This window comes from Catharus ustulatus, chromosome 24, assembly GCF_009819885.2.
Source record: "Catharus ustulatus isolate bCatUst1 chromosome 24, bCatUst1.pri.v2, whole genome shotgun sequence".
In the NCBI taxonomy this organism is placed as follows: Eukaryota; Metazoa; Chordata; class Aves; order Passeriformes; family Turdidae; genus Catharus; species Catharus ustulatus.
The window spans coordinates 5,006,755-5,032,464 of NC_046244.1; the positions used below are offsets into that span (position 1 = coordinate 5,006,755).

The following is a 25,710-nucleotide window of genomic DNA, read 5'->3' on the forward strand; positions in this document are numbered from 1 at the left end:
CCAAGGTTGGCACGTTGGCATCAAAATTTGGACCCTCCTTTCCCTGGGAATTGGACCCTGGTTCTCTTTCGCAGGGAATTGGGACCCTGATCCTCTTTTCCAGGGAATTGGGACCCTGGTTGTCTTTCCTGGGGAATTGTGACCCTGATTCTCTTTCCCAGGGAATTTGGACCCTCCTTTCCCTGGGAATTGGGACCCTGGTTCTCTTTCCTTGGGAATTGGGACCCTGGTTCTCTTTCCCAGGGAATTGGACCCTGGTTCTCTTTCCTTGGGAATTTGGACCCTCCTTTCCCAGGGAATGGGACCTTGATCCTCTTTCCTAAGGAATTGAGACCCTGATCCTCTTTCCCAGGGAATTGGACCCTGGTTCTCCTTCCCAAAATATTGGACCCTGATCCTCTTTCCCTGGGAATTGGGACCCTGATCCTCTTTCCCAGAGAATGGAACCCTGGTCCTCTTTCCCAGAAAACTGGACCCTGGTTCTCTTTCCCTTGGAATTGGGACCCTGATTCTCTTTCCCTGGGAATGGGATCCTGGTTCTCTTTCCTTGGAAATGGGACCCTGGTTCTCCTTCCCAGAAAATTGGACCCTGGTTTTCTTTTCCAGGGAATGGGACCCTGGTTCTCTTCCGCAGGGAATGGTGAGCATGGGGATGGTTGAGATGCTGTGTGTACTCTGGAGAGCTCTCACCTTTTGGGCACACCAGGATAATGCACATTCATTCCTTTTTCCTGTCCCAGGCTGGGTTTTTACACTTTCTGGGAAAGCTGGGGGCTTGTTCAAGGGAAAGCCAGATGCTTCCAAACTGGGGCTCTGGTATTTCAGCTCCCTTCAGGCTTTTTATACCGGAGCTGTAAAATCACCTGACAATGGGCCATGAATATTAATGATCTTAGCCCCAGGGCAGAGGGAGAAGTGCGGGTTTGTTATCAGGTTAAAAGTGGACGGCTGCTTTCATGTGGGAGTGTGTAACTTCCATAAATAAAACACCAGATGTGCTGGGATTGTGTTTTCCTTTAAACGCCTCGGGAATTCTCATAAAGAACAGCAATACCCAGGGTTAGCAGGACTTTATTTCAAGCTTTTCCCTGCAGGAGTCACAAAGGGGGAGCTGGTGAATGCCATGACAGGTCATTGCAGAGTGGAAACCACACCCAGCCGGGGTCCTGAGGCTCAGAACCCTTCAGATTAAGGCAGGTTTACCTGTACAGTAATTTCACGATTATAAGCCGCACCATTTTGACTAAAATTTTGGTCCGAACCCGAAGTGCGGCTTATAATCAGGTGTGGCTTATATATGGACAAAGAACGAAAAGTTGCTGTTTTAGTTTGGAGGACAGGTGTGTGCTGAGAAAGGCAGGAGCTTCTCTTTGAAATGGAGAATGTAAACCCCCTCCCTCCAAATTATTATCATTTTGAAATCAAGGGGCTCTCAGGCAAAGATATGGGAATTAGGAATAACAGTTCTTTACTAGGGAAATTAAAATAGAAATACAGTACTACAAAGAACAAACCCCAAGCCCTGACACAGTCAGAGTACAGCCTGACACCCGTCAGGCAGGGTGTTGGCAGCAGTCCCATTCCATGGTGGCTGCATCCTCCTGCAGTGACAGATGTGGCTCAGTTGGAGCAGTGCTCCTGTACAAGGTGCAGTTTCCCTCCAGAGCTCCAGTGGGGATGTGGAGCAATCCCGTTTCCCTCTGGAGTCCAGTGGAGAAAGGGGCTCCCTTAGTGTCCCAAAACCTCTGTTTTTATCTTGGTAAGAAATGTTGGGCTCTTCCCCCTGGCTGGAGCAACTCCCAATGGGATGCAGTAATTTTATCAGTGCCACAGTGGGACTCAATGGCCATGAGCAGAAAATGACTGGCTGGAGGAAGGATGGGTTGTGAAAAGATAAAGAACACTGCCCTGCCTGGTTTATAAAACATGGCCATGAACAGGAGATATCTCCTTTGGAAATAAAGAACACTGCCCCAGCTGGTTTCAATGGATGCCCATTAGCAGAATATCTCACATGGAGACAAGGATCACTGCCCCACCTGGTTTCAACAGATGGTGATAGAACAGATACCTTTGATCACACTCTGTATTGTAATGTGTGGCTTATAATCAGGTGTGGCTTATGTATGGACAAAGAATGAAAAGTTGCTGGCACCCTGAAGTGCTGCTTATACTCAGTGCAGTTTATAATCGTGAAATTACTGTAAATCCTCCAGAACAAACCTGTCTGCTCACAGGATGCTCCTGCAGGAGGAGCAGGGGACAGGGAATGGTGCCCCAGGCAGGGAATGATGCTCTCAGTCCCTTCCTTGGGGATCATTTGTACCCAGAATATATCTGAAACAAATCTTGCACAGGTGCGAGGCTGGAGCAGGATGGGATTCTTCCAAAGAAGAATTTTTCGTTTTTAAATGAGCACGGATTATCTGGGGGAAAAAAATGTGCTATGTGGGTGAAAGTTCAGAGCAATGTTCTCTTTCCTAACTCTTCCCTGGAAACAAAATGCAAATGTAGGTATTTCACAAGCAGATTATTTGAAATGGTTTTGACAGAAATCACGGGGGAAGTTTCGTATGGAATTTATTTATTTATTTATTTTCCACGGCACTTTGAATAAAACTAAGAAATTTTCCAGGAGCTCCTCGACATCCACTCTGTGTGTGACCTTGGAAATCAAGTATTGGTGGAGCCTGTGGGGTGATTTAAGGCAACCCATACTTGGTCTCAAGGGTCTCTGGGACTCTCCAGGGGGAGTGAACAGTGCTCTGTGCCTGCTCCAGGAGTCCTTTGGTGTCTCACCACCATAAACAGGGAGCACAAGAAATACAAATACCAACCCCTCACTGCTGAGGATCGAGGTGGCTTGGGAGCATTCTTCAATACTGGCTTGTTTTGTTTGGAAAAATCACCTGAAAAGTTGAATTTCTGGGTGATGTGAAGGATAGGAGTGATCTGTGCCATGTCCAGTCCAAGCATCAATCCCTCAGGCTGGATTTGAGCTGCAGAGTTTGTCCAAAGCTCACAGAACTCAGGATGGCCAAACAGCCCCAAAATAATGAAAATCCTCAGCCAGTGGTGCTGCCTGTGGAGAGCTGGGGGATGAGGAACACTCCTCCTTTTATTATGGATCGTGTGGTTTGGTCATGGAGGAAGGAAGTTCCATAATGCTCCGACAAATACGAGCTCTAGGGAGCGGCAGGAGTGTTTGCAGAGCCCAACCACAAAGCTTATTTTGATAAAACGTGGAGGCAAGGATCATTCTGGCTCTGCATCTGCTGGGGAAACTCAGGGCTTATGGGGGACCTGCTGAGACTGGGTCTGTTTGAAAGATTAAAGCGAATTTTATATGAAAACTGCAGTTAAACATAGTAATAATAATAATAATAATAATAATAATAATACTTCAGGTGTGCCTGTCTGGCTTCATCTGGATCCACACCTCCCCTCCAACAGACCCTGCATTTAGGGCACTTACTCTGTTTGAAATTAGAATTTATGGATTTATGGAATCCACACTTTTGAGTGCTCCTGCAGCTCCCTGCCTGGACCCTGCCCTGCCCAGAGCCCTTGGAATGAGCTGCAGCCTCCCAATGCCAGCAGGTTGCTGCAGAGAGGGGATTAAGCAAATATAAACCCTTGGGGATTTCGTTAAGCTCTAGCAGGTCTTAGGATTTCTGAAAAGTAAAACAAAACTTGCACGCTCTGGTGTTTCAGAGCAGCCAGGGAGCTCCGAGCCCAGACAGGACCGAATTAGAAGAGGCTGAGGGAATTAAATGCTGGGGCTCTTTGATCACACCAGCCTTGTTTTGATGGCTGTCCTTCTCCTGCTCTGCTCTTGGCTGGAAATACATTTAATTCTTCATGACTTGACAGGTTTGTGCGCTGCCTGCAGACACCTTTCACTGTTCTTATTGCAGGGCTGGGTTTGTGCTGAATAAAATTGTCACATCCAGGCGCTGCAAGGTCCCTCCTGTCACCATCCACGTCTCTGCCCCTTTCCCATGCCCATGGATTGGCACAGGATTCCCTCTGAGCTGGCCCTGGAGGCAGCAGAGATCTGGGAGCCACGGGAATGGGGCTGGCTCTGGGTGAGTGTCCTGGTTTGGAGGACAGGTGTCTGCTGAGAAAGGCAGACATGAAGTGGAGAATGCAAACCCCCTCCCTCCAAATTATTTTAATTTTGAAATCAAGGGGCTCTCAGGCAAAGATATGGGAATTAGGAATAACAGTTCTTTACCAGGGAAATTAAAATAGAAATACAGCACTACAAAGAACAAACCCCAAACCCTGACACAGTCAGAGTACAACCTGACACCCGTCAGTCAGGCAGGGTGTTGGCAGCAGTCCCATTCCATGGTGGCTGCATCCTCCTGCAGTGACAGATGTGGCTCAGCTGGAGCAGTGCTCCTGTACAAGGTGCAGTTTCCCTCCGGAGCTCCAGTGGTGATGTGGAGGAATCCGGTTTCCCTCTGGAGTCCAGTGGAGAAAGGGGCTCCCTTAGTGTCCCAAAACCTCTGTTTTTATCTTGGTGAGAAATGTTGGGCTCTTCCCCCTGGCTGGAGCAACTCCCAATGGGATGCAGTAATTTTATCAGTGCCACAGTGGGACTCAATGGCCATGAGCAGAAAATGACTGGCTGGAGGAAGGATGGGTTGTGAAAAGATAAAGAACAATGCCCTGCCTGGTTTATAAACCATGGCCATGAACAGGAGATATCTCCTTTGGAAATAAAGAACACTGCCCTGCCTGGTTTCAATGGATGCCCATTAGCAGAATATCTCCCACGGAGATCAGGATCACTGCCCCACCCTCAACAGATGGTGATTGAATAGATACCTTTTATCACACCCTGTATTGTAACCCCAGACAGTGAGCAAGGGATAAACCGAGATTTCTCTGCAGTAGCAGAAGGAAACCCGGAGCACGGCGTGGCTGAAGCACGTTCCTGGCACAGCTGCAGCTCATTCTTCTTCCATCCAGCCCAACTGCCTTCAAACTCTATTTGTCTCCATTTTTCTACTCTCTTGTAATAAGGAAATGCTGCTTTACAGAGCAAAAAAAAAAAAAAAAGCAACTTTTTAAGCACAGATACATTTTTGAAGTGCCTTGTTCCGTGCCAAATGTCAAAAATTTGCCAGCAACTGATAAATCTTTTTTAAACCGCCCCTTATACTCCCCACACCCAGCTGAAACTTGAAATTTCCTAAACTTGAGGTGATTTTGATCTGTATCTGAAAATAATGGAGTGGTCTAGCAGTGATGCAGGGGTGGAGAGCATCTCCAGTGCTGGTTCCTGCTTCCAGGGGGATTTTGGGGAGGATGGGGGATGCTCCAGGAGAGAAGCCCAGGTTTAACTCCTTCAGCTCCCCAGTGGAATCCGTGGGAGCCGCTGAGGAGGGATCTGGTAACAAAGGGGTGGTGATTCCTCCTTTCTCACCTGGTGATTAGTGACTCAGTCTAATAAAAGGTAATTTGAGAAAAGTGCTCTCTGTGCCTTCAAGGTCTGGCTCACACCCTGCTCAGGGGTAGGGAGAGCTCTGGTTTCGCTGGGGTAATGTCTCATCCTCGACTTGAGTTACAAAAATTAGTAGAAAATGCCTACATGTTGTCTACTTTAGTTTTTTAACCCTTATAGTCTAGATTTCTGTGGATTAATCCAGGGCACTTGTGTGTGTTTATTTGAAGGAATTTTAGTGGGAAGGGATAATAGTTCTAAGACAAGAAAGCAAAACTTCTAAACAGGTCTATAATGCAGAGAAGTTTTGTTTTCTCATTTTCATGGACAAGAGGTTTGTTAGAGAGTTGGGATAACAAGTTTGTTCTCATCCATGTGAGTCCCTGCAGGACAGGAATCTTTAGGGTGACATCCAGAGCGTTTGGGCAAGGAACAACCTTTTGTACCTGTTAATTTTGCTTTTTCTTATTTTACTGAAAGCTCAAAATGGGACAAAGAGCTGCAGCAAAAGCAGTTGGGTTTGGTTTTGTGCAGCAGCTCAAGCACAGGCAGGGCCAGGTGATCAAGGCGGGAATTGTGGCCAAGACTTTTATTGTATTGCTTCAAAGAGATGAGACGTCTCCTCCTCAGTCTGTGTCGCTGTGTTTGTAAATGGAAATCCTCAGTGGGGCTGGGTGAGCCCAGCTGTGCTCCAGGTGTCCCTTTGGGCTCCCACAGCTGGAACGTGCCCTGCCATGCTCAGGGTGGGATCTCCCCTTCAGCTCAGGGTCACAGAAATGCAAAAAGCTCTTTGCTCACCAGAGCCAAGAACGAGATTAGAGTTTTTGGATTGTATCACTGCTCCAGGATTCATGGCAGGTCAGGGGAAACACCTTCCCCAGGCTCCTGCAGAGCCCCAAACTCCCTGCAGAGACATCAAAACACCCACCCAGGGCACGCTTTGCATGGTCATGGCTTTGTGGCACAGTTCTTGCATATTTTCGGCACTGGTTGGCTTAGCAGAGGGCCAAAAGTATTCAAATAATTAACAAAGATTGCTGACGAACGGGGAAAGAGCAGTTTCTGTGGATATCGGTTCGGACATTAAAGAATTCCACAGAAAAATGTCACTTTCTTGCCAATTTGGTACATTTGTCTTGTTTTGTTGAAAATAACTGAAAAGTATTTCCTGGCTCTGTACCACTGTGGAGATGTGTGAAATAAACAGCTCTGTCCTTATCTTAGCCAAGCGAAAATATTTCCAGTTTCCCCAGAATTCCCCTGATGAGGATTAGCTTCTCTGATGATTAAGAGGTTCAGGATTTTGGTGGAAACAAGCAATCCTTTTAAAAGTTTTTTTCTTTCCCATTTTTTTCTTTATTTGTTATATTTTAGGGGGGACAGTGTGCATCCCTTTGCATGTATTCTTGGAATAATTTGTGTTTTTTTCTCCCCTGTCTCCCCCTCGTTTCCTGTGATTCCATGTCTGGGGGCAGTGGGTGCCCTGAGTGCTGCTGGAGCCCCTCATCCATCCTCTGTGGATTTGCCAGGTCTCACCATGCCAAAACAGGACACTTAGGGGAGATTAAACCTTAAATTAAGTGAGAGCAGAGTTTGCACTGGGCAGCCTCACTCCTTCTTTGCTCGAGTGTAAATCTTTTCACCCCAGCAAAGTGGGTGTTGAGTTATTTCCCCATGGCTGCACTTCTCAAACAACCCCACTACTGTGTCAGCAGGGGGACCCTGCTGTCCTCACCAATTTTTACATTAATTTCTATTTTTACATCAGATAAGAAGCTCTTTCCAAACTCCCCACATGTTCTCGCCTGTTTTCAGGAGAGGATGGGGCTGGATCTGTGTTTGTGCAGACAGGGAGAGTTTAAGGCACTGATTAATGTTTACAGTTTGCAAAAATATTCAGCTCTGTGTTGGTCAGAGTCCTGATGGAGCCTGACTAAAGCTGCCTGAGCTCCAAACCACAGGGTCAGAATTTTGGAGCCCTGTGTTGGCTGGGAGGGTTTGGAGCTCGCACCTCTCCTGAGGGTGGCCCAAGAAGAGGAGCTGGGGGTTCAGAGGTCGGGAATTCAAAAGCTTCATCCTTGGGATTGGATTCTGGCTCGGGGTGACATCAAGCTGGGACTTCCAGAGTTCTCTCTGAAGTGTCTGCTAAACAAACTGCTCTGCAATAGCATCAGCTTTGTGTGGAGAGGCAGGAAAGGACCAGAGTGTGCTGCTAAGGAGGAGAGGTTCTGAAGGAAAAAAACTTCATCTCAGCCACTCAAGAGCTTCCCAAGCTGACCTCTGGTCAGAAGGAGAAGGATGTTGTAGCTCAGTGTGCTGCTTTTCTTCCCAGAATTGCCTAAATTGTGTTGACTCACTCCAGCAGAAGCACAGGCAGTGGGTGGGGAAGCATTGCAGGGTCACAGGGCAAACCCAGGAGTTCCTTCCATCCAGGATTTCTTTGGTTGCCTGAAGTGTGAGACCTCGGATGGAGGGTGAATCTGAGCCCTGCAAAGAAAGGCAAAAACCCCTGGCTGTGTTTGCTGTGGGAGCTGGGCAGGAGGGGTGGGATGGCCACATGGGACACCTTGTGAGCCCCAGTTTGTCCCCAGCACTCAGGGCTGGGTCCATGCCCATGTGGGTGGGCACTGCTGCTCATCCCTCACCTTGTTATGGAGTGATTCCTGCCCTGGAGCAGTCTGTGCCTCTCCAGGCTGTTTTCCCTCCTGAGCAGAGGGATTGCAGGCAGCAGGGATTTACCCAGAGCTGGGCTGCTTTGCTCAAGCCACCAGGAGAGGAACCAGTCAGTGCTGTGCCATTGGGGATGGGTGTGAGAGCTCCCTGAGAGCTGCCACCGAGTCCCAGGTGGCACCAGCTCCCATCTTTATTTACCAGCTTGGAGTTAGTGCTGCAGGGTGGCAGAGAAATGCAGTTTATGTGCTGATAATTTTCTTTTACCCTATCAGTAGCACACAGCTGATGAGGCACTGGTTCACTCTGCAGGAAGGGAACACTCAGCAGAATCACAAACACAAGCACTCTATACCTTTTTTTTTTTCTGAGGACATGGCAGGGCTGGGGCTGCATCCCAAGGGATGCCCAGCTGCTCCTGGAATCAGTGCCAGGAGGAGCCATGGGCATGGTGTATATTCCTAACCTGATCTGCAGTGGAAAAGCTGTCTGCAGAGTGGTTTGGGGATGCCATAGGTTGGTTTTTTACAGGAAACAAACAGGTCTGTTGTGTGACACTGGTGTTGGAGGTTCTAGGGGAGCTCAGGTGTTGATGTGCCCTGGGCTCTGCCCCAGCAGAGGCGTGTTGGAGCGGCACAGAGCTCTCAGAAAACATCACAAACCAACCCCTAAACCACAATTCTCACAAGCTCTTGTTTGTTTTATCCCTCTAAGCACCACTTGACATAGAGAAGTGTATTTGTACTTCTCATGGCCTTCAAAGGACAAGGGCATTAGCTCCAAAAATGAATGAAAATTCATGTTTTAGCTGGATTGTGCATATTAAACCTAATTCAGCACATGGGGATGTCAGTTTAGTTCCCAGCTAATATTGCACATAGAGAAGTTCAAAAACCTGTCTGGAATATATTTGAGCATGCTGGCCCCAAATCACAGACCTCATCCTTTAGCTTGTTCCTTTCCTTGCCTCTTCCATTTCCATCTCCTGCATGTTTCTGCTTTCCCAGTCTCCATCTGGCCATTTCCTTTTATCTGGAGTCCTTTAATTTTTTTTTTTTCACATGTCAGAAGAAACATTGTTCAGGCTTTGTGTTGGTTCAGGATGAAGATTCCAGCACTCCTGTTTACCTGAGCAGGCTGGCTGTGTCTGTGCAGGGATGAATTAACTTTGGGGCTGTTGATTTGTGAAGCACCACATCACCAGCTCTGATTTGTCTGGGTCCATACAAGAATTTTAAGACTGATTCTAAAGAAATTCTCTGAGAGTCAGGGGTTCAGCCTGTTTGAAGGTGCTGGTGCTCTCCTGGCTCGTTCCCCAGGCTGCTGATCCTCATGCTTGCCATAATCCCAACAACTCTTGGTGCTTAATCAGCCCAAGGAAATGAGGTGACAAGGAAGCTGGAGCTGGCTCTGGGCTGGCCAAGCATCACTCATTACATAAGCAGGGCTCAGCTGATGTTCAAGGCTGATGTGCTTTTGATGCTGAACCTCTGAGCTGTCTGCAGCAGTCTGAGCCTCTCACCGTGGTGAGGTTTCTATCCCAGCCCAAGGAAATGGGGTTCAGCAGGTTTGTCACTCTTGTTCTGTGGGATGAGGGGCGAGTGCTCCTTGTTGGGAATACAGGAGGAATTCCCAGGTTGTGAAGCCAGCAGGGAAATCCCTTTGGGGGCTGCCTGAAGAGTCAGGGAATCACTTGAAGAGCTGCTCACTGTGACCCATCTGCATTCCAGGCAGGATAATTTAACATAGACAAATCTTGGTAACATTTCTGAATGGAAGAACCCAGCCTAACCCACTTTTCACAGCTCATTTCTGCTTGTCAGCACCTCCAGAGACATTTGGTGGTGTCAGTGCTCCCCAGCCAGTGCCTGGTGTTGGAGGCAGCATTCCCAGGACCTGGTCTGGGCCAGCAAGGACAATCCATGCCTTGCCACGGGCTGGTTTGGAATGGATGAAGTATTTAATAGGTTAAAGTGGCTCCTGGCAGGGTGGCAGCATGTCTGTGCACAGAGAGGGCTGTTGGAAAGGGCACAACAGGGCAGGGGCTTCCCTGTGGGACATGGGGAGTGCAGGTGGAATTTCTGGTGGCTCTCAGTGCCCCCTCTGACATTTCCCCTTCTCCTGTCCCTCCTCTGCCCAGCTCTTTGCTCCCTCAGTGCTGAGCATCTCCCTGGGGACTCTGGTGGACTCCAAATAGCAAAGTGTGCAGCACATCAGGCTGGACTTCCCCAGAACATTTCCAAACACTCACAGCATCCTTCAGAGAGGTCACTTTTTTTTTTTTTTTTTTTTTTTTACCCCCCTACAAAGTAAGTGACTCAAAAAAAATTGTTTGTTATTTTTGTTAAAATCAAAATATTAACGAGAAGCATGTGGGCTGTTGCCTTGTGTAAACATTAAGATGAATTGAAGTGGTCCCTTGAAATGTTAGGAAGCTGCTCTTGGAACAATCAGCAAAGGGGACTCGTGACTGGAGTCCACCTTCCTTTGGAAATTGCTGCAGCAATAGCATGAAATCCCTTATTTTCTTCCTGGATTCAGCTTGTTTCAAAAATTTTTGTGGAATGCTATTCATTGCAGCCTAAACCACAAGTTTTAATTTGGAATTTTACTATGGCCAAATAATACTGTGAAAACGTCTCAAAGTAGCAGGGCCTGCTCCCCCCAGCTCAGCCCTGCGAGCACATTGTTTCAAAACATTCCAGAAAGTTAAATGAGGCTTTTGAGCTTGCCTCTGGAAAATCCAATAAGCTATTCCTACTTCTTATTTAATGAAAAAGGTAAAATAGAATTCCCTGCCTTGCAGGAAACGGGAATGAGCATTATGGTTTTCTTTGGAGCAGTCCTGGTGGCTGTTCCTCATTTCAGCTTAAATTTGGTGATTAAGGTTTGCTTTTTGTCGTTATTTTAAGAGCAGCCCAGCCCAGGTTTGGTGTTGGGTGTTGGTTTTGGGAGAGGTGTGATGGTAACGAGGTTTTACACAGTGGAACCCCACGGCAGCCTGGTGCTCCAGGGGGAGACCCTGATCACCCCTGCTTGTGTTCCCTGCTCCTCAGCCTGCTTTGGGGCAGATCCGCGGGTTTGTGTCCGGGTGGAGGGTCAGCCGGGGGTCCCTCACCTCGGCAGGGTCGGGATGGGCAGCTCCGGGTCCGTCCGACAGCGCCCGGGGGTGTTCGGGGCTCTCTGTCCCATCCCGGGGTGTCCGGGGCTCCCTGTCCCATCCCGGAGTGTCCGGGGCTCTCTGTCCCATCCCGGGGTGTCCGGGGCTCTCTGTCCCATCCCGGGGTGTCCGGGGCTCTCCCTCCCGTTTGTCCCGGGGGTGTCCGGGGCTCTCCTGTCTGTCCCGGGGTGTCCGGGGCGCTCTCTCTCATCCCGGGGGTGTCCGGGGCTCTCCCTCCCGTTTGTCCCGGGTGTGTCCGGGCTGTCCCGGGCCCGGCGGTACCTGCGGGGGCGGAGCGGGACCGCCCCCAGGGCTGAGCCGCCCCGCACCGCCCCGCGCCCCGCTCTGCTCCGCGTTCTGTCCCTGCCCCGTGCCGCTCCGACCCTGTTCTGTCCCGCTCCGACCCTGTTCTGTCCTGCTCCGTCCCTGTTCTGTCCCGTTCCAGCCCTGTTCTGTCCCGCTCCGTGCACATTTTCTCTGTGCTCCATCCCCGCTCCGTCCCGTTCCAGTCCCGTTCTGTCTGCGCTCCGTCCTCGCTCCGTCCCTGCCCCGTTCTGTTCCAGCTCGGATCTGTCCCGTTCCATCCTCGCTCCATCCCTGCCCATCCCGCTCCTTCCCCGCTCCATTCCTGCCCCGTTCCAGCCCGGTTCTGTCCCGTTCCATCCCCTCTCCATCCCCGCTCCATCCCCTCTCCATCCCCTCTCCATCCCCTCTCCATCCCCGCTCCATCCCCGTTCCATCCCCTCTCCATCCCCTCTCCATCCCCTCTCCATCCCCGCTCCATCCCCTCTCCATCCCCTCTCCATCCCCGCTCCATCCCCTCTCCATCCCCTCTCCATCCCCGTTCCATCCCCTCTCCATCCCCGCTCCATCCCCGCTCCATCCCCGCTCCATCCCCGCTCCATCCCCTCTCCATCCCCTCTCCATCCCCTCTCCATCCCCGCTCCGTGCGGTCATGGGCCGGCCCTGGGCGCTGCTCTGGTGCCTGGGCTGCCTGGGGGGCATCCCGGGCTCCTCCGGCGACAACTACCGCTACCTGTGGAGGAGCTGCTACCCCTGCTACCTGGGGCGAGCGGGGTACCCCGACCTGCGGCCAGGTACGTGCGGGACCGGGTGTCCCGAGGGGGTCCCTTCAGAGCCAGGCTCCTGTCGGGTTCTGGGGAGCCGGGCTGGGGCTCCCTGCAGGGCTCTGCCTCCAGGGGTTTGTCCCCAGATCCCCCAGCTGCCAGCTGGAGGTCCCAGGCAGCCACCCAAGTGACAGACTGGTGACCTGGCTGTATATGTATATATATATATGTATATGTATATGTACTGTATATGTGCCTGTGCTTTGTATTATTATATTTAATCCACGCTATTATTATTATTATTATTATTATCATTATCGTTATCGTTATTGTTATCGTTATCGTTATCATTATTATCATTATTATCATTGTTCAGTACATTTCTTACTCTGAAAAATCAGTTCTGGCAGAGGGAGAGAGAAATAGGAGTTTCTTCACATCTGTTGCTGTCCAACTGGGTTAAAGATAGATCCTGTACCACATTCCTTAAAAAGCCAAATGCATGCATTTTGCTAGGGTATGTAGATTTGTTTTTTTTCCTCAGCTCCAGAGGATCCGCCCCAGTCCAGGGCAAAAAGTGAAATTTGATGCATTTTTAACATGAAAAAATGGTGCCTTTTTCTCTCGGTGAGGCTGTGGGTTTGTTGGGGCTGTGTGAGTGTTGTTCAGCAGGTTCTCACACAGGACAGGGCTCGGTGCTTTTTGGGGCTGGGTTTTGGGCACGGCTGGGCCATGCAGGCAGAGGAGCTGTGTCAGGGATCACTGCACTGCAACATCCAGCCTCAGTGTCTTTTGGAAGCCAATTCCCAGCTGCTGCAGCGTGGGAAGAGCTTGGCCAGACTTCCCAGGGAGCAGGTGGAGGGGACAGAGCCCTCGGTGCTCCCACTGCACGTGGTTTATGTGGGGACACAGAGCCAGGTGTGAGTTCTGCCACTGCACCTCCCCTTCCCTCTCTGGGTCTGCTTGGCTGCCTCCACGGCAGGAAAAGCTTGTGGAGATTTCGGAAATAATAGAGAATTTGTGAAGGTCGCTGAGGACTTGGGATGCTTGGGCGTAATGTAGACATCAAGGAATGCATTATCTCACCCTGAGATAATGCTAATAAATACATGCCCCAAGCAGTCGGTTAGAAAGTGATATCAGAATAGTTGTGAGATGTGCCAGACCTTCAGAAAGGGGCGAGTCACTGCTTTGTTATTTATAGATCAGATGTTTGTCTCAAACTCATGTTTGCTGTCTCCATCCAACTCTGTTGGCTCCAAGTGACTCTCCAAGACAAGCTCCCAAGGTCCAGCTTTGTGCTGGATCCAACCTTCCCTTCCCTAATGCAGAATTTATCAGCTCCTGATCCTGATCCTGCTCCTCTCAGCTCCATGGGCAGGTAGCTCTGTGCGTGCTTGGCTCCATCCTTGGTGTGGGGCTCCTCTGAGGCTGCACAGCTGAGGGGTTTTTCACCTTCATCCATCTCCTGACTCATCCTAAACTGATATATCACTGCAGGTCTGGTTGATTTGGTTCATTCTTTCACTGGTATCACTGCAGGTTTGGTTGATTTGGTTCATTCTTTCACTGGTGTCACTGCAGGTCTGGTTAATTTGGTTCATTCTTTCACTGGTATCACTGCAGGTCTGGTTAATTTGGTTCATTCTTTCACTGGTATCACTGCAGGTCTGGTTAATTTGGTTCATTCTTTCACTGGTGTCACTGCAGGTCTGGTTAATTTGGTTCATTCTTTCACTGGTGTCACTGCAGGTCTGGTTAATTTGGTTCATTCTTTCACTGGTGTCACTGCAGGTCTGGTTAATTTGGTTCATTCTTGCACTGGTATCACTGCAGGTCTGGTTAATTTGGTTCATTCTTTCACTGGTATCACTGCAGGTCTGGTTAATTTGGTTCATTCTTTCACTGGTATCACTGCAGGTCTGGTTAATTTAGTTATTTCTTTCTCTGCCTGAGCTTCTCTGAGAGGTAAGAGGAGCTCTCTTGGTGTGCTTTAGAGCCCAGCTGCTGTCTGGGTGTGATTTTTAGGGTGTGTGTGCTGGTTTCCATGCAGCTCCCATCTGCCCAGCCAGCACACACGTCCCCACAGCCGTGTCCCCTCACAGGCAGCTGCCCCAGCACAAGGCTCTGCTGTGTGCACATCAGTGGCAGCTCTGTGTGTGACAGGAGGTGCTGGTGTGGCTTTCAGTGAGGTCTGGGGTGCCTTGGCGTGCCCTGTGTGAGCAGACAGGCTGTGCTGGTGTTGGTGCAGTGCTGGGTGTTGTGTCCTCACAGGAGGAGCTTTGTGCTCTGCTGGGGACTCACAATCCATCAGTGATGGGGACCTGGTGCTGTGCTATCCTCTCAGTGACCCTCTAAAGCAGCCAGAAAGCAGCAGAGCTGTTGTTTGATCGTGTTCCATTGGCTCCTTCAACACCGACCTGCATTTCCACCCCGGGGTTCCATTCCCTGGGAATCCATCGCCTTCCCCAGCACGGCACAGGGACAGCTTTCACCCAAAGCCTGCTCAGGGAATGGGGTAAAACGGTGATGAGGGAAGGCTGGGGAGGGTGAGAGCAGCAGCAAGTCCAGAGCAAGTCCAGGTGCTTGTTGCTGCGTGCAGCTCTGCTCCGTGCTGAGTAATTCCTAATTACAGCCCCGTCCCGAGGCACACGGGAGCTCCAGTGGGAGCTGGGCCACTCTCCCAGCCCCAGCTCGGGGGCAGGGAAAGGTGAGCTGAGGACAAGCCAAGGACTGAGGCAGAGCAGCGTTTTCACTCCATCAGATCGTTCTGAAGCTGATGCATCCATTCCCGAGGTACTTTTGGAATCTGCTGGGGATGGCACAGGTGGTGTGGGAGAGCTCTGGGCATCTCCCACCTGCAGGGGAAGGAGTGCTGGCCTCAATAATCCCTGCTGCTCTTTAAGTGCTTTTAGGGCTTTCTCAAATGCCTGGTTTAGGATGAGATGAAAGCTGAGGCAGTGGGGATGCTCTGACTGCCCCAAATGGCTTTTTCCTTCCCTTCAGTGTGTCCTTCCTCATCCTAGAGGAGGAAAAACTTCCAGGGTAGCAGAGAGGGGATGGAGCCTTGTCCTCTCCCGTGGCCTCCTCGCACTGTTGGACCTTGCCATGGCTGTTTTGTCTGCACACAGGGAGTGTGGAGTAACACCTGAATTCCTCAGGTTATTCACCTTGGGGCTGTGTGACACATGCAAGAAATGAAGTAATGCAGAGGGGTTTTTATTCTAATCTGTGTCCACAGTGTGGGATGGCTGTGCTCCCCTGCCCAGGAGCAGGGACTGCTCTCCATTCAGCCTTTTTTACTTCTGGAAATTGCTGGATTATCTTCAACAAACTGGTACTGGAAAGATAAAGTCACTAAATCCCACACATGCTCATCTTGCTGGATTTTAATTAACCTTTTCCCTGCAGCCCTGCTCTGTAATCCAGGCTAATTGCTGCAGGGATTAAAGCCTGGCACTGCTGCTCAGGCAGACAGAGCAAACCTCAGTGCTCCTCCTGCCTGTGCTTCCAGCTGGGATCCATCGCCTCCTCCTCAGCCCTGCAAGGAGATAAAACTGCCTCCCTACCAAATATTTAATACTTTGCAGAGCTGCTGTTGCCACTTTCTTCCCCCTGACATGTAGCTCTTGTTGGAGATAAATCAGTGTTCCTTCTGGAAGGACCTGTGTGTGTTCAGGGAGTGCAGAGCCAGCCAAAACCATTTCCTTGCTCTGTGCCCCTTTTTTTTGGTTTTGTGTTCATCTTCCCCATGTTTGATTGCTGTGTTACCTGTGTTAGTCCATGTAGGTGTCTGAGGATTGTTTCTGCTCAGGGGAGAGGCTGGGATGAGCCTTTCTTGCAGTTTCTTTACACAGCAGAGATGTTTCCCTGCCCATCAATCCCAGCCCTTGCTTTGCTGGACTCCTGCCTGGCTTTTCCTGGTACCCACTGCCCTGCATGCAGAGCAGGGCTTGGCAAACTCTGTCCTGGCACAGCCCTGGCTCGCTCAGAGTCAGCTGGAGAGAAGCCTGTATGCTTCTCATTTGCTCTCCTTTGGTATTATTAATTCCAACCAGATTTTGTCAGCTCTCCAGTAGGAAAATAACCCTGCCGTGCCACGAACCACAGCTCGTGCAGTGCCACGTAGGGCTCTGGGTTCTGCTGCCAGGACCTGCTCCAGGGGCAACAAAACTGCTCCTGCTGGCCCTGGGAGCAGCTCCTGCAGCTTCCCAGTCCATATTCCCAGCTGGTGACCCTGGAGATGCTGCTGGGGGTGGTGGATCTGCCCTCTCACTGCCCCTGGGGACAGTTTTGTTTTGGGCACACCGTCGTGCAGGGTGTCCCAAAATCTCCCTGGCACTGCAGAGGAGATCAATGAGGCTCCAGGAGGGACTCTGGGATGGGTGATTCTGTGGCCAGGGTGTGAGGAAGGACTGGCTGCTCTCCCAGGGGCTGGGATGGGTTTGGGGATGGGGTGGGTTTGGGGGCAGCCCTCTGGAGTCACAGAGATTTAGAGGGTGAAAAGTACAAAAGGGGAAGAGGAGACACGGAGAGAGGAGATGTGAAATTGCTGAGTATGAGTAATGGGGTGAAAGTAAGACGTTTACTCAACACATCACTAAGTTTCTTGGACAGTAAATTCTCTATGGTTTCAGATTAGAGTTGAAGGGAAGCAGTGGAATAGTCATTTAAATTCGGACCAAAAAACTTTATTATGCTACATAAAACCTTCCCAAACCCCACTTTTCCTGTTCCTGAGCTGAACAGAGCCAGTTCTGTGTATTAATAGCTAATCCTGCCCTCAGAGATGAGTAGGGAGTGCCTCAGGAGCTCTAGGGCTCTGCAGTATCCCAAATGTGTGCAGAGGAAAATAATTTAATAAGAACTAGGTTGCTTCGACCAACATCTCAGGCTCATGCCATCACATTTTTCCCCTTGAAAAGCACTTTGGCTTTGGTTCATTCTTCAGAGAGCATCACTCAAAGCTTATGTTTCACCTCAAAAATCTATTCATTTTCCTTTCTTTCAGTATTAAGTATCTCGGAAAAAACAGGAAGAAAATAGCAAAACCTCCTAAAAGGCTCAGTCCACTGACTAAAGCAAAGGGCTGGCATTACAGAAATGAGCATTTTGCTGTGCTGATGGAGACCACAGCTGCAGTGGGAGCTCTGCAGGAGGAGCCAGCATGGCAGTGCAGCAGGAAAAGCCCAGGCAAGGCTGGGGGTTCCCTGGCAATCACTGGGACAGTGATCTCTTATGATCTCTGAACTTTAGGTTTTAATGTTTTAAGCCTTGCTCTGAGAAAAGGGTAATTATGTTTTATCACTGCAGAGCTCATAAAAACACCGACTCAAACAGGCTTCACCTTTCCCACTCCATTTCCCATTCCATCCCTGACCCAGACCTTCCCTTGCTGCTGGCTGAGTTTCTTGCCAATTAATCTGATGAACCTGAGATTTGGCTCAGCCAAGGCTGTGTTGCTCTGTTGTTTCTGAGGCCTTTGCCCTTTTCTGTTTTCTCTGCCCAGTGGGTGCAGCAGAGCTGGGTTGGGGCACTGGGCACTGCTGTGCCAGGTGTGGGCACGGGGCTGGGCACATTCCTGCACCTCTGGCGTGCAAGGACACGGCCAGGACCCCACCCTGCCGTGATTCACTCAGGAAATGTTTCTTTATCTTCCTAGTAACAGTCGTGGATGGGACAGAGATGGGAACTCAGCTCAGCTTGGGCTGTCCTTGCTGGGAGGGGTTTGGGTGAGCTGGAGGTGCAGAAAGTGCAGAGGGAAACACGAAGAGACCCAAAGCTGCTGAATTTTTTCTCTCCATGGGGAAGGGAATGGATGGTTGGGTGCTTTGCTGTTGGTGTGGGTGGGATCTGGTTCCCCACTCTGATCCTTTGCAGTTTGAAAGGTCAGAAAGGTGCACACCAGTGCACACAAACTGCAGCAATTAAGGAACTGTGCACATCATCTCCACGTTTCTGATTGTGGCATGGGCAGAAATCTGCTCAGAAACTTCAAATTTCCTTTGGCAAGCAAGGAAGTGTAAAATATGACTAAATCCATTATCTTGGAGTCAGTGACCATTATGAGGTGACCAGATGAGGATGGTTTGTGCTGACTGACAAATAAGATCAGGTTTTTGTGGTGGTTGTTCACTGATTGCAGGTTTGTCCCTGGAATTTCACAAACATAACAAAATGACCAATCTTGTTCCCTTTGCTTTCATTCCTCAGATCCAGAGTAGGACAACAGAGGGTAAATATTCCTGAGCTCAACCACACTCCTGTCCATTCCTCTGATATTTGTCCACTTTTCCCTTGTTTTTTTGCAGATGTTGATGAGTGCCAGGTGCACAATGGGGGCTGCCAGCACCGCTGTGTGAACACCCTGGGCTCCTACTACTGCGAGTGCCAGCCTGGATTCCGCCTGCACACGGACGGCAGGACCTGCCTGGGTAAGATCCCCTGGAAATTCCTTGGGAATCTCTTCTTTTCCTACCAGGAAAGCTATGGCAGTGCACAGAAAACCTTGATTTCCTCACTCCTACCCATCCTCTGTGAGATAGTGTCTGTCCTGGTTTGGAGAACAGGTGTCTGCTGAGAAAGGCAGGAGCTTCTCTTTGAAATGGAGAATGTAAACCCCCTCCCTCCAAATTATTATAATTTTGAAATCAAGGGGCTCTCAGGCAAAGATATGGGAATTAGGAATAACAGTTCTTTACCAGGGAAATTAAAATAGAAATACAGCACTACAAAGAACAAACCCCAAACCCTGACACAGTCAGAGTACAACCTGACACCCGTCAGGCAGGGTGTTGGCAGCAGTCCCATCCCATGGTGGCTGCATCCTCCTGCAGTGACAGATGTGGCTCAGTTGGAGCAGTGCTCCTGTACAAGGTGCAGTTTCCCTCCGGAGTTCCAGTGGTGATGTGGAGAAATCCGGTTTTCCTCTGGAGTCCAGTGGAGAAAGGGGCTCCCTTAGTGTCCCAAAACCTCTGTTTTTATCTTGGTAAGAAATGTTGGGCTCTTCCCCCTGGCTGGAGCAACTCCCAATGGGATGCAGTAATTTTATCAGTGCCACAGTGGGACTCAATGGCCATGAGCAGAAAATGACTGGCTGGAGGAAGGATGGGTTGTGAAAAGATAAAGAACAATGCCCTGCCTGGTTTCAATGGATGGTCCATTAGCAGAATATCTCCCACAGAGATCAGGATCACTGCCCCACCCTCAACAGATGGTGATAGAACAGATACCTTTTATCACACTCTGTATTGTAACCCCAGACAGTGTCATGGGTTGTGTGTTCCTCTGTGTCTTCCCTCACAGTTTCTGTCCCTGGGTTTTAAACATTTGCTCTTGTTCCATGTGGTCACCAACAACTGGGGCTGCTTTGCTGTCCCTGAGTTTATTCTGGTTCAGGAAAAGTAAGTCCCAAGTGCTTTTGTGCCTCTGCTTTTGATACAGGATAAATCAGATATGGCACTCTCAGAAAAGACACATAAATAAAATTATGAGAAATTTCAAGTCAGGCTTCATTTTGACATCAGTATTTCCCCAACTCATGCTGTGGACAGCAGATGACACAGACAAGTGACAATAAATGTGGATGTGTGGAGAACAGTGGCCATAATAATTCAAAACCTTCTTCTCTGGGATGATGGTAATGAATCCTCTTGGATGGTGCTTGTCCAAACATCAACATCCAGGCACCAGATTTGCCCTACAGCTGATTTTGGGGCCAATTCCTTGAAATATTGTTGTCTGCCTGCCCCAAAGTGGAGGCTCAGAGTGGAACTCAGAGTCTGCCTCCAGCATCTGTGGCTGTTTTAATTAAACCACTTCTTCATTTGACACATTTTTCCGTTATTTGAGGGATATTTTTATGCAAGTGGAAAGAATTCCCGGGCAATGGTGTTTGCAGAGACCATTTGCTGGGTTTTCTCAGAACTCCAGAGTCCTCTGTGCAAGCCTGTGTGTTCCAGTTGGGAATGGTGATGTGAGCAGGAAAAATCCATCCAGGGAAGCTGTACCCACCATGCCCAGCTCTGCACTGACACACATCTGGCCACAGCTGCCTCCAGCACATAATGACACCCAAACAAGTGGGATTTAAGGTGCAAGATCCCGAAGCACCCCATATTTCATTGGAAAAATCCAGAAGGAAAAGGCAAATAAGGGACAAAACCAACCCTGGGAGCCTGCTGCTGCCCCAGCCCTGAACTGGAGCACTCGTGTTGGGGTGATGCACTGCTGCTGCTCACATGGAAGTGTGCTGTGGTCTGTCATCTCCTAATTGTCTCTGGAATATGTTGTTCCCTTTCTTGTGACGTACAGCAATCCTGCACCCACAGGATTTTTATTTCAGAATAAAACATGGGGCAGGCTGACATCAGGCAGCACCAGCCCAGAAGGTGGAACAGATTTCAGGGAAAGCATAAAATGGATTGCTACAGGGAGGAATCTCTTCTCTAAGAGGAATTTCCATCATTTTCTTTCACTCTCCAGCCTTCCCTGCTGGTGGAGCTGGGCATTCCAGGCAGGCAGGGCTGCCCTGCTGCTGCTGCCTGTGCCCAGCACTGCAAACCTGCTTTGCACCAAACCTGTGAGAGAGTATTTGCCATAATGTGCAGTGCTGGAATTCATCTACCAAAAGTGAAGGGTCTCTGTTCATGAAATCTGACCCATAGGAGTGAGTGGGGCAGTTCCATCCATTCATCATCCACCATCCATCCATCCATCCATCCATCCATCATCCATCCATCATCTATTCATCCATCCATCCATCCATCATCCATCCATCCATCCATCCATCCATCCATCCATCATCCATCCATCATCCATCCATCCATCCATCCATCATCATCCATCCATTATCCATCCATCCATCCATCCATCATCCATCCATCCATCATCCATCATCCATCATCCATCCATCATCCATCCATCATCCATCATCCATCCATCCATCATCCATCCATCCATCATCATCCATCCATCATCCATCTATCCATCCATCATCCATCCATCATCCATCATCCATCCATCATCCATCATCCATCCATCCATCCATCATCCATCCATCATCTATCCATCCATCCATCATCCATCATCCATCCATCCACCTATCCATCCATCCATCATCCATCCATCCATCATCCATCCATCCATCCATCATCCATCCATCATCCATCCATCCATCCATCCATCCATCATCCATCCATCCATCATCCATCCATCCATCCATCCATCCATCCATCATCCTCCATCCATCCATCCATCATCCATCCATTATCCATCATCCATATCCATCATCCATCCATCATCTCATCCATCCATCCATCATCCATCCATCCATCCATCCATCCATATCCATCCATCCATCCATCCATCCATCCATCATCCATCCATCCATCATCCCATCCATCCATCCATCATCCATCCATCATCCATCCATCCATCCATCATCATCCATCCATCCATCATCATCCATCCATCATCCATCCATCCATCATCCATCCATCCATCATCCATCCATCATCCCTCCATCCATCCATCATCCATCATCATCCATCATCCATCATCCATCCATCATCATCCATCCATCCATCATCATCCATCCATCCACCTATCCATCCATCCATCATCCATCATCCATACATCCATCATCATCCATACCATCACATCCATCCATCATCATCCATCCATCATCCATCCATCATCCATCCATCCATCCATCCATTCCATCCATCATCCATCATCCATCCATCATCATCCAATCCATCCATCATCCATCCATCCATCATCCATCCATCCATCATCCATCCATCCCATCATCCATCCATCCATTCATCCATCCATCCATCCATCCATCCATCCATCACCCATCCAGCCATCCATCATCCATCATCCATCCATCATCCATCCATCCAATCCTCCATCCATCCATCCTCATCCATCCAATCCGTCCATCCATCCATCCAATCCATCCATCCATCATCCATTCATCCATCATCCTCCTTGTCCTCCTGCTCAGGGAAGCTCGCAGCTCCACGCTGCGACAAGCACAAATTTGGGCTGTAGGAAGTTCCTGACAGCCCCAGTGAGAGTGTTCTCCAGAAAGGGGACTTTGCAGTCAAGTTTCTAGTTAAGGGCTGTCAAATCACAGATCTAATTCTTTAAATGCTTTCTGGTCCCCACAAAACCCACAAAGGCTCTGATGATGGATTGGCAGTGCTGAGCTGGAGCCCCAGAATTCCCCCAAAATGTGCTGGCCTGGGTTAGCTGGTGGCTGGGGCTGTGATTCAGGAGAGCACAAAAATGGCTTAAAACCATTCCTGTGTCCATCTCTCAGCCACTGCTGGTGCTCTGCAGCTCAGCTGTGCAGGATCCTTTTGTTGTGTCTTTGCTGAGAGAGGGAGAAAAGGAGCAGCCGCTTCCATTGCGAGTGAAACAGAACAAAGAGAGGCCTTGGGCGTCCTGAAATCACCTCTTTTTTTATCAGAACCACATGGGCAGAGGCAGGAAGCTGACATCTCCAGGTCCTTCTCCACTGCTTCAGCAGAGGGATGCAGGCCAGGCTGAGGCAGAGGGGTTTAATGGGAGCCAATTGCTTTTGTTGGCCTGAGGAGCAGAGAGATGGTCTGGATTAACACACAACATGTTTCTGGAAGTTGTCTGAGGTTAGGATAAATCAGTTTGGGACTACATGATGGATCCCTATTTATATTAGAACTTCAAATGAAGGGATATCCAGGGCAGGGCTGACCATGCCAGGAGGTTTGTGTGGGTTTGAGCTGTGTGTGCAGGGAGTCAGCGACCACGTGTGCTTGGGGGGGCTTTTCATCTCTCACATTTTAGGGGATTTGACATTTTCTTTGCCCCATCACACATTTTTCAGCCTTTTCTTAGAATCAGTGGGGTTTGTGTGATGCTGCAGGAGGAACATCCTGCTCAGTTCTGGTTACAGCTGCTCACAGCCACTCTTGGGGTATCAACTTGCTGCTCCTGGTGGCAAATCAGGAGGATCTGAAGGAAAGGTGAGAGAAAGGAAAGAGGAGAAGTGAGAAGTCAGAAGGGCAGCTGGAGGGTGCAGAGATCAGGTATTAAATCAACTCCTGTGTTAGGCTGCTGCTGCACAGATCCACTTCCCAAAACCTTTCCATTTTATTTATTCCTCTTTATCCATTTGCCAGGCCTGAGAGGGTCAGAATCTGGGAGCAGCATCTTCCAGCAGCCCTGCACTCCCCTCAGACAGCGGGGCTGGAAGGAACCTCCCTCTCACAGACACTGAAATATCATCTGTGGAAAATCTGTCTGAGCTGTAATTACAAAAATCTGTGTGATGTACAGGATGACACTGGGTTTGGCAGCCTTGTCACAGAAATGTTAAGCTCGGCAGAGCATCTGGGAATGGAAATATTTTTAGAGTGGTTCTGTAAACAGAATAAAAACCCCGAGCAGTAATTAAAACAAGGCCAGCAGCGAGGGCTGCTGGCTGTGACTCTGCAAGGAGCCAGCTCAGGAGACCCAGCCTCCCATGGGCTCTGCCTCCTGAAATCTTGCGTGGAAGAACCCAGACTTTCGATTTTTTTCAGCTGTCTTGTAGGAGTTTGCAAGGAGCCCATTATTTAGACTTCAAATTCACCCAAATAACTCCATCCTGGGAGGTTATTTTAGACATAAGATGCATTGGCTTGTTCCATGTTGGCCCAGTGCTTTTCCCAGATGAAGGAATGTTTTGGCAGGCATCAGCATTGTTTGACTTATTTTCTTTTTTATTTTTAAGAAAAGCTCTCCAACAAGCACATTATTTATGGCTATTTTTGAATATACGTTATTAAACACTTAAATATATTGGAATATTTTAAATGACCACCCATCTCTGCTAGAGCTGGAGTAGTGTAACTCTGACCCAGGGCTTTTCAGGAACATTGAGTATTTCTGTTGTTTCCTTCCAAATGGATTAAAGGAAACAATGCCAGTACAGCTAACATAAACCCTGAGTTCTTGCTCCAGCTTTATGTTTTGTATGGCAAAATCTCCACCCTGTCAAGCTGCTTTTTCCCCCCCCAACATTGTTTAGCCAATTAAAGGCATAAAATGAGAAGTTGAGTTTTTTAACATTAGGGATGAGAGTGATCCACAGCTCTGAGTTAAAGCTTTTTTTTTTTGCACGGGAATGGTGTGCAGGAAAAAAATGAAAATATTAAATTTTTTTGCCTTTATTTTTGTCTTGAGCCAAATATTTGTTTTCACTAATGCACAAGAGCAAGGACCCAACTTGCCTTGGGATTCAGAAGTGTGTTACAAGCCGAGACTTCAGCTGGCAGCTGCTTTCCAGGCTCTCCTGCTTCCAAAGCTCTGGGGGTTGTGCAGGGCACTGTGATCACCTGAGGCATCAGCCTGGGGAGAGATGGTTTTCATTAGAGATATTTTTAGCTTTCCTATAAGATTCCTCCGAGCCAGCACATTGTTTATCCTGGAGTTTGAGAAATAGGTCAGAAACGTGTGAGCCCAGAGCTCATCGTTCTGCTCCGTTGTGGGAGCCAGGCTGGGTTTCCATCCTGGACTGGGGCTGGGTTGAGCCATGTTCCACCAGCCCAGTGGGTTGTGGCACTTTGGTGGCTCCTAAGAGACAGAAAAGGTTTAATTTCACAATTTCCCAATTCTCCCAAGAGACACCCCTCTTTGGAGAAGCTCAGTGCATGGGGAGTTGGGTGGGTTAACTCAGGAGACATCCAGTGCTCCAAGAGGGGACTTGGATGGTTTTGGAGACATGTCATTATCCCATGATGGCTTCTCTACCAGAGTCCATGAATCCAGCTCCAGAAGGTCCCTCCCTGTTTTGTTTCCCAGCTCAAATTCCTCCTGGATCCAAGGTCGATGGTCCTGGAGAGCTGCAGCAAAAACAAAACTTCTGACACATTCAAGGTGCTCACATCCCAATTAAACATCCTCTGCTGAGCCTGCAGAGACATCCCACATTACAGCAGCAGAAAGAGGAGGCTGTTCCAGGGTGATAAATGACAGCAGGCTTGTGAGGAGTCCACATGCTGGGTCACAGGCTCTGTTTTGTGCTGTAGCCCAGGCAAACCCTTCTGTTTCCTGCCTGCTTGGAATCCAGCGGGCTCCTTGCGCAAGGCCACACAGAAACGCTGTGGCACGGCCAGGAACTCCAGTTTGGAGCTCAATTCCCAGTGGTGCCTGCACTGGGGATGAGATCAGAGCTCCTGCTGCTGTGTCTCCATGTGCTCTGTCTCAGTGACAGCACCAGGGACCCCTCATGCCCCAGGTTCTCACAGAAATCTGAGCTGGGGGTTGTTACACCTGCTCCAGCTATGGACACTCAGGATGCATCTTAAAACATTTTCCCCTGAGAG

At 49.3% G+C, this 25,710-nt stretch overlaps 1 protein-coding gene across 1 annotated transcript in view; it reads left to right on the plus strand.

Moving 5' to 3' along the window:
• MEGF6 (multiple EGF like domains 6) overlaps positions 1-25,710 on the plus strand; it is an 84,973-nt gene that overhangs the window by 32,459 nt on the left and 26,804 nt on the right. The window contains 1 exon segment of the mRNA XM_033079873.2: positions 18,664-18,786. Coding sequence (XP_032935764.1) covers positions 18,664-18,786 — 123 coding nt within the window.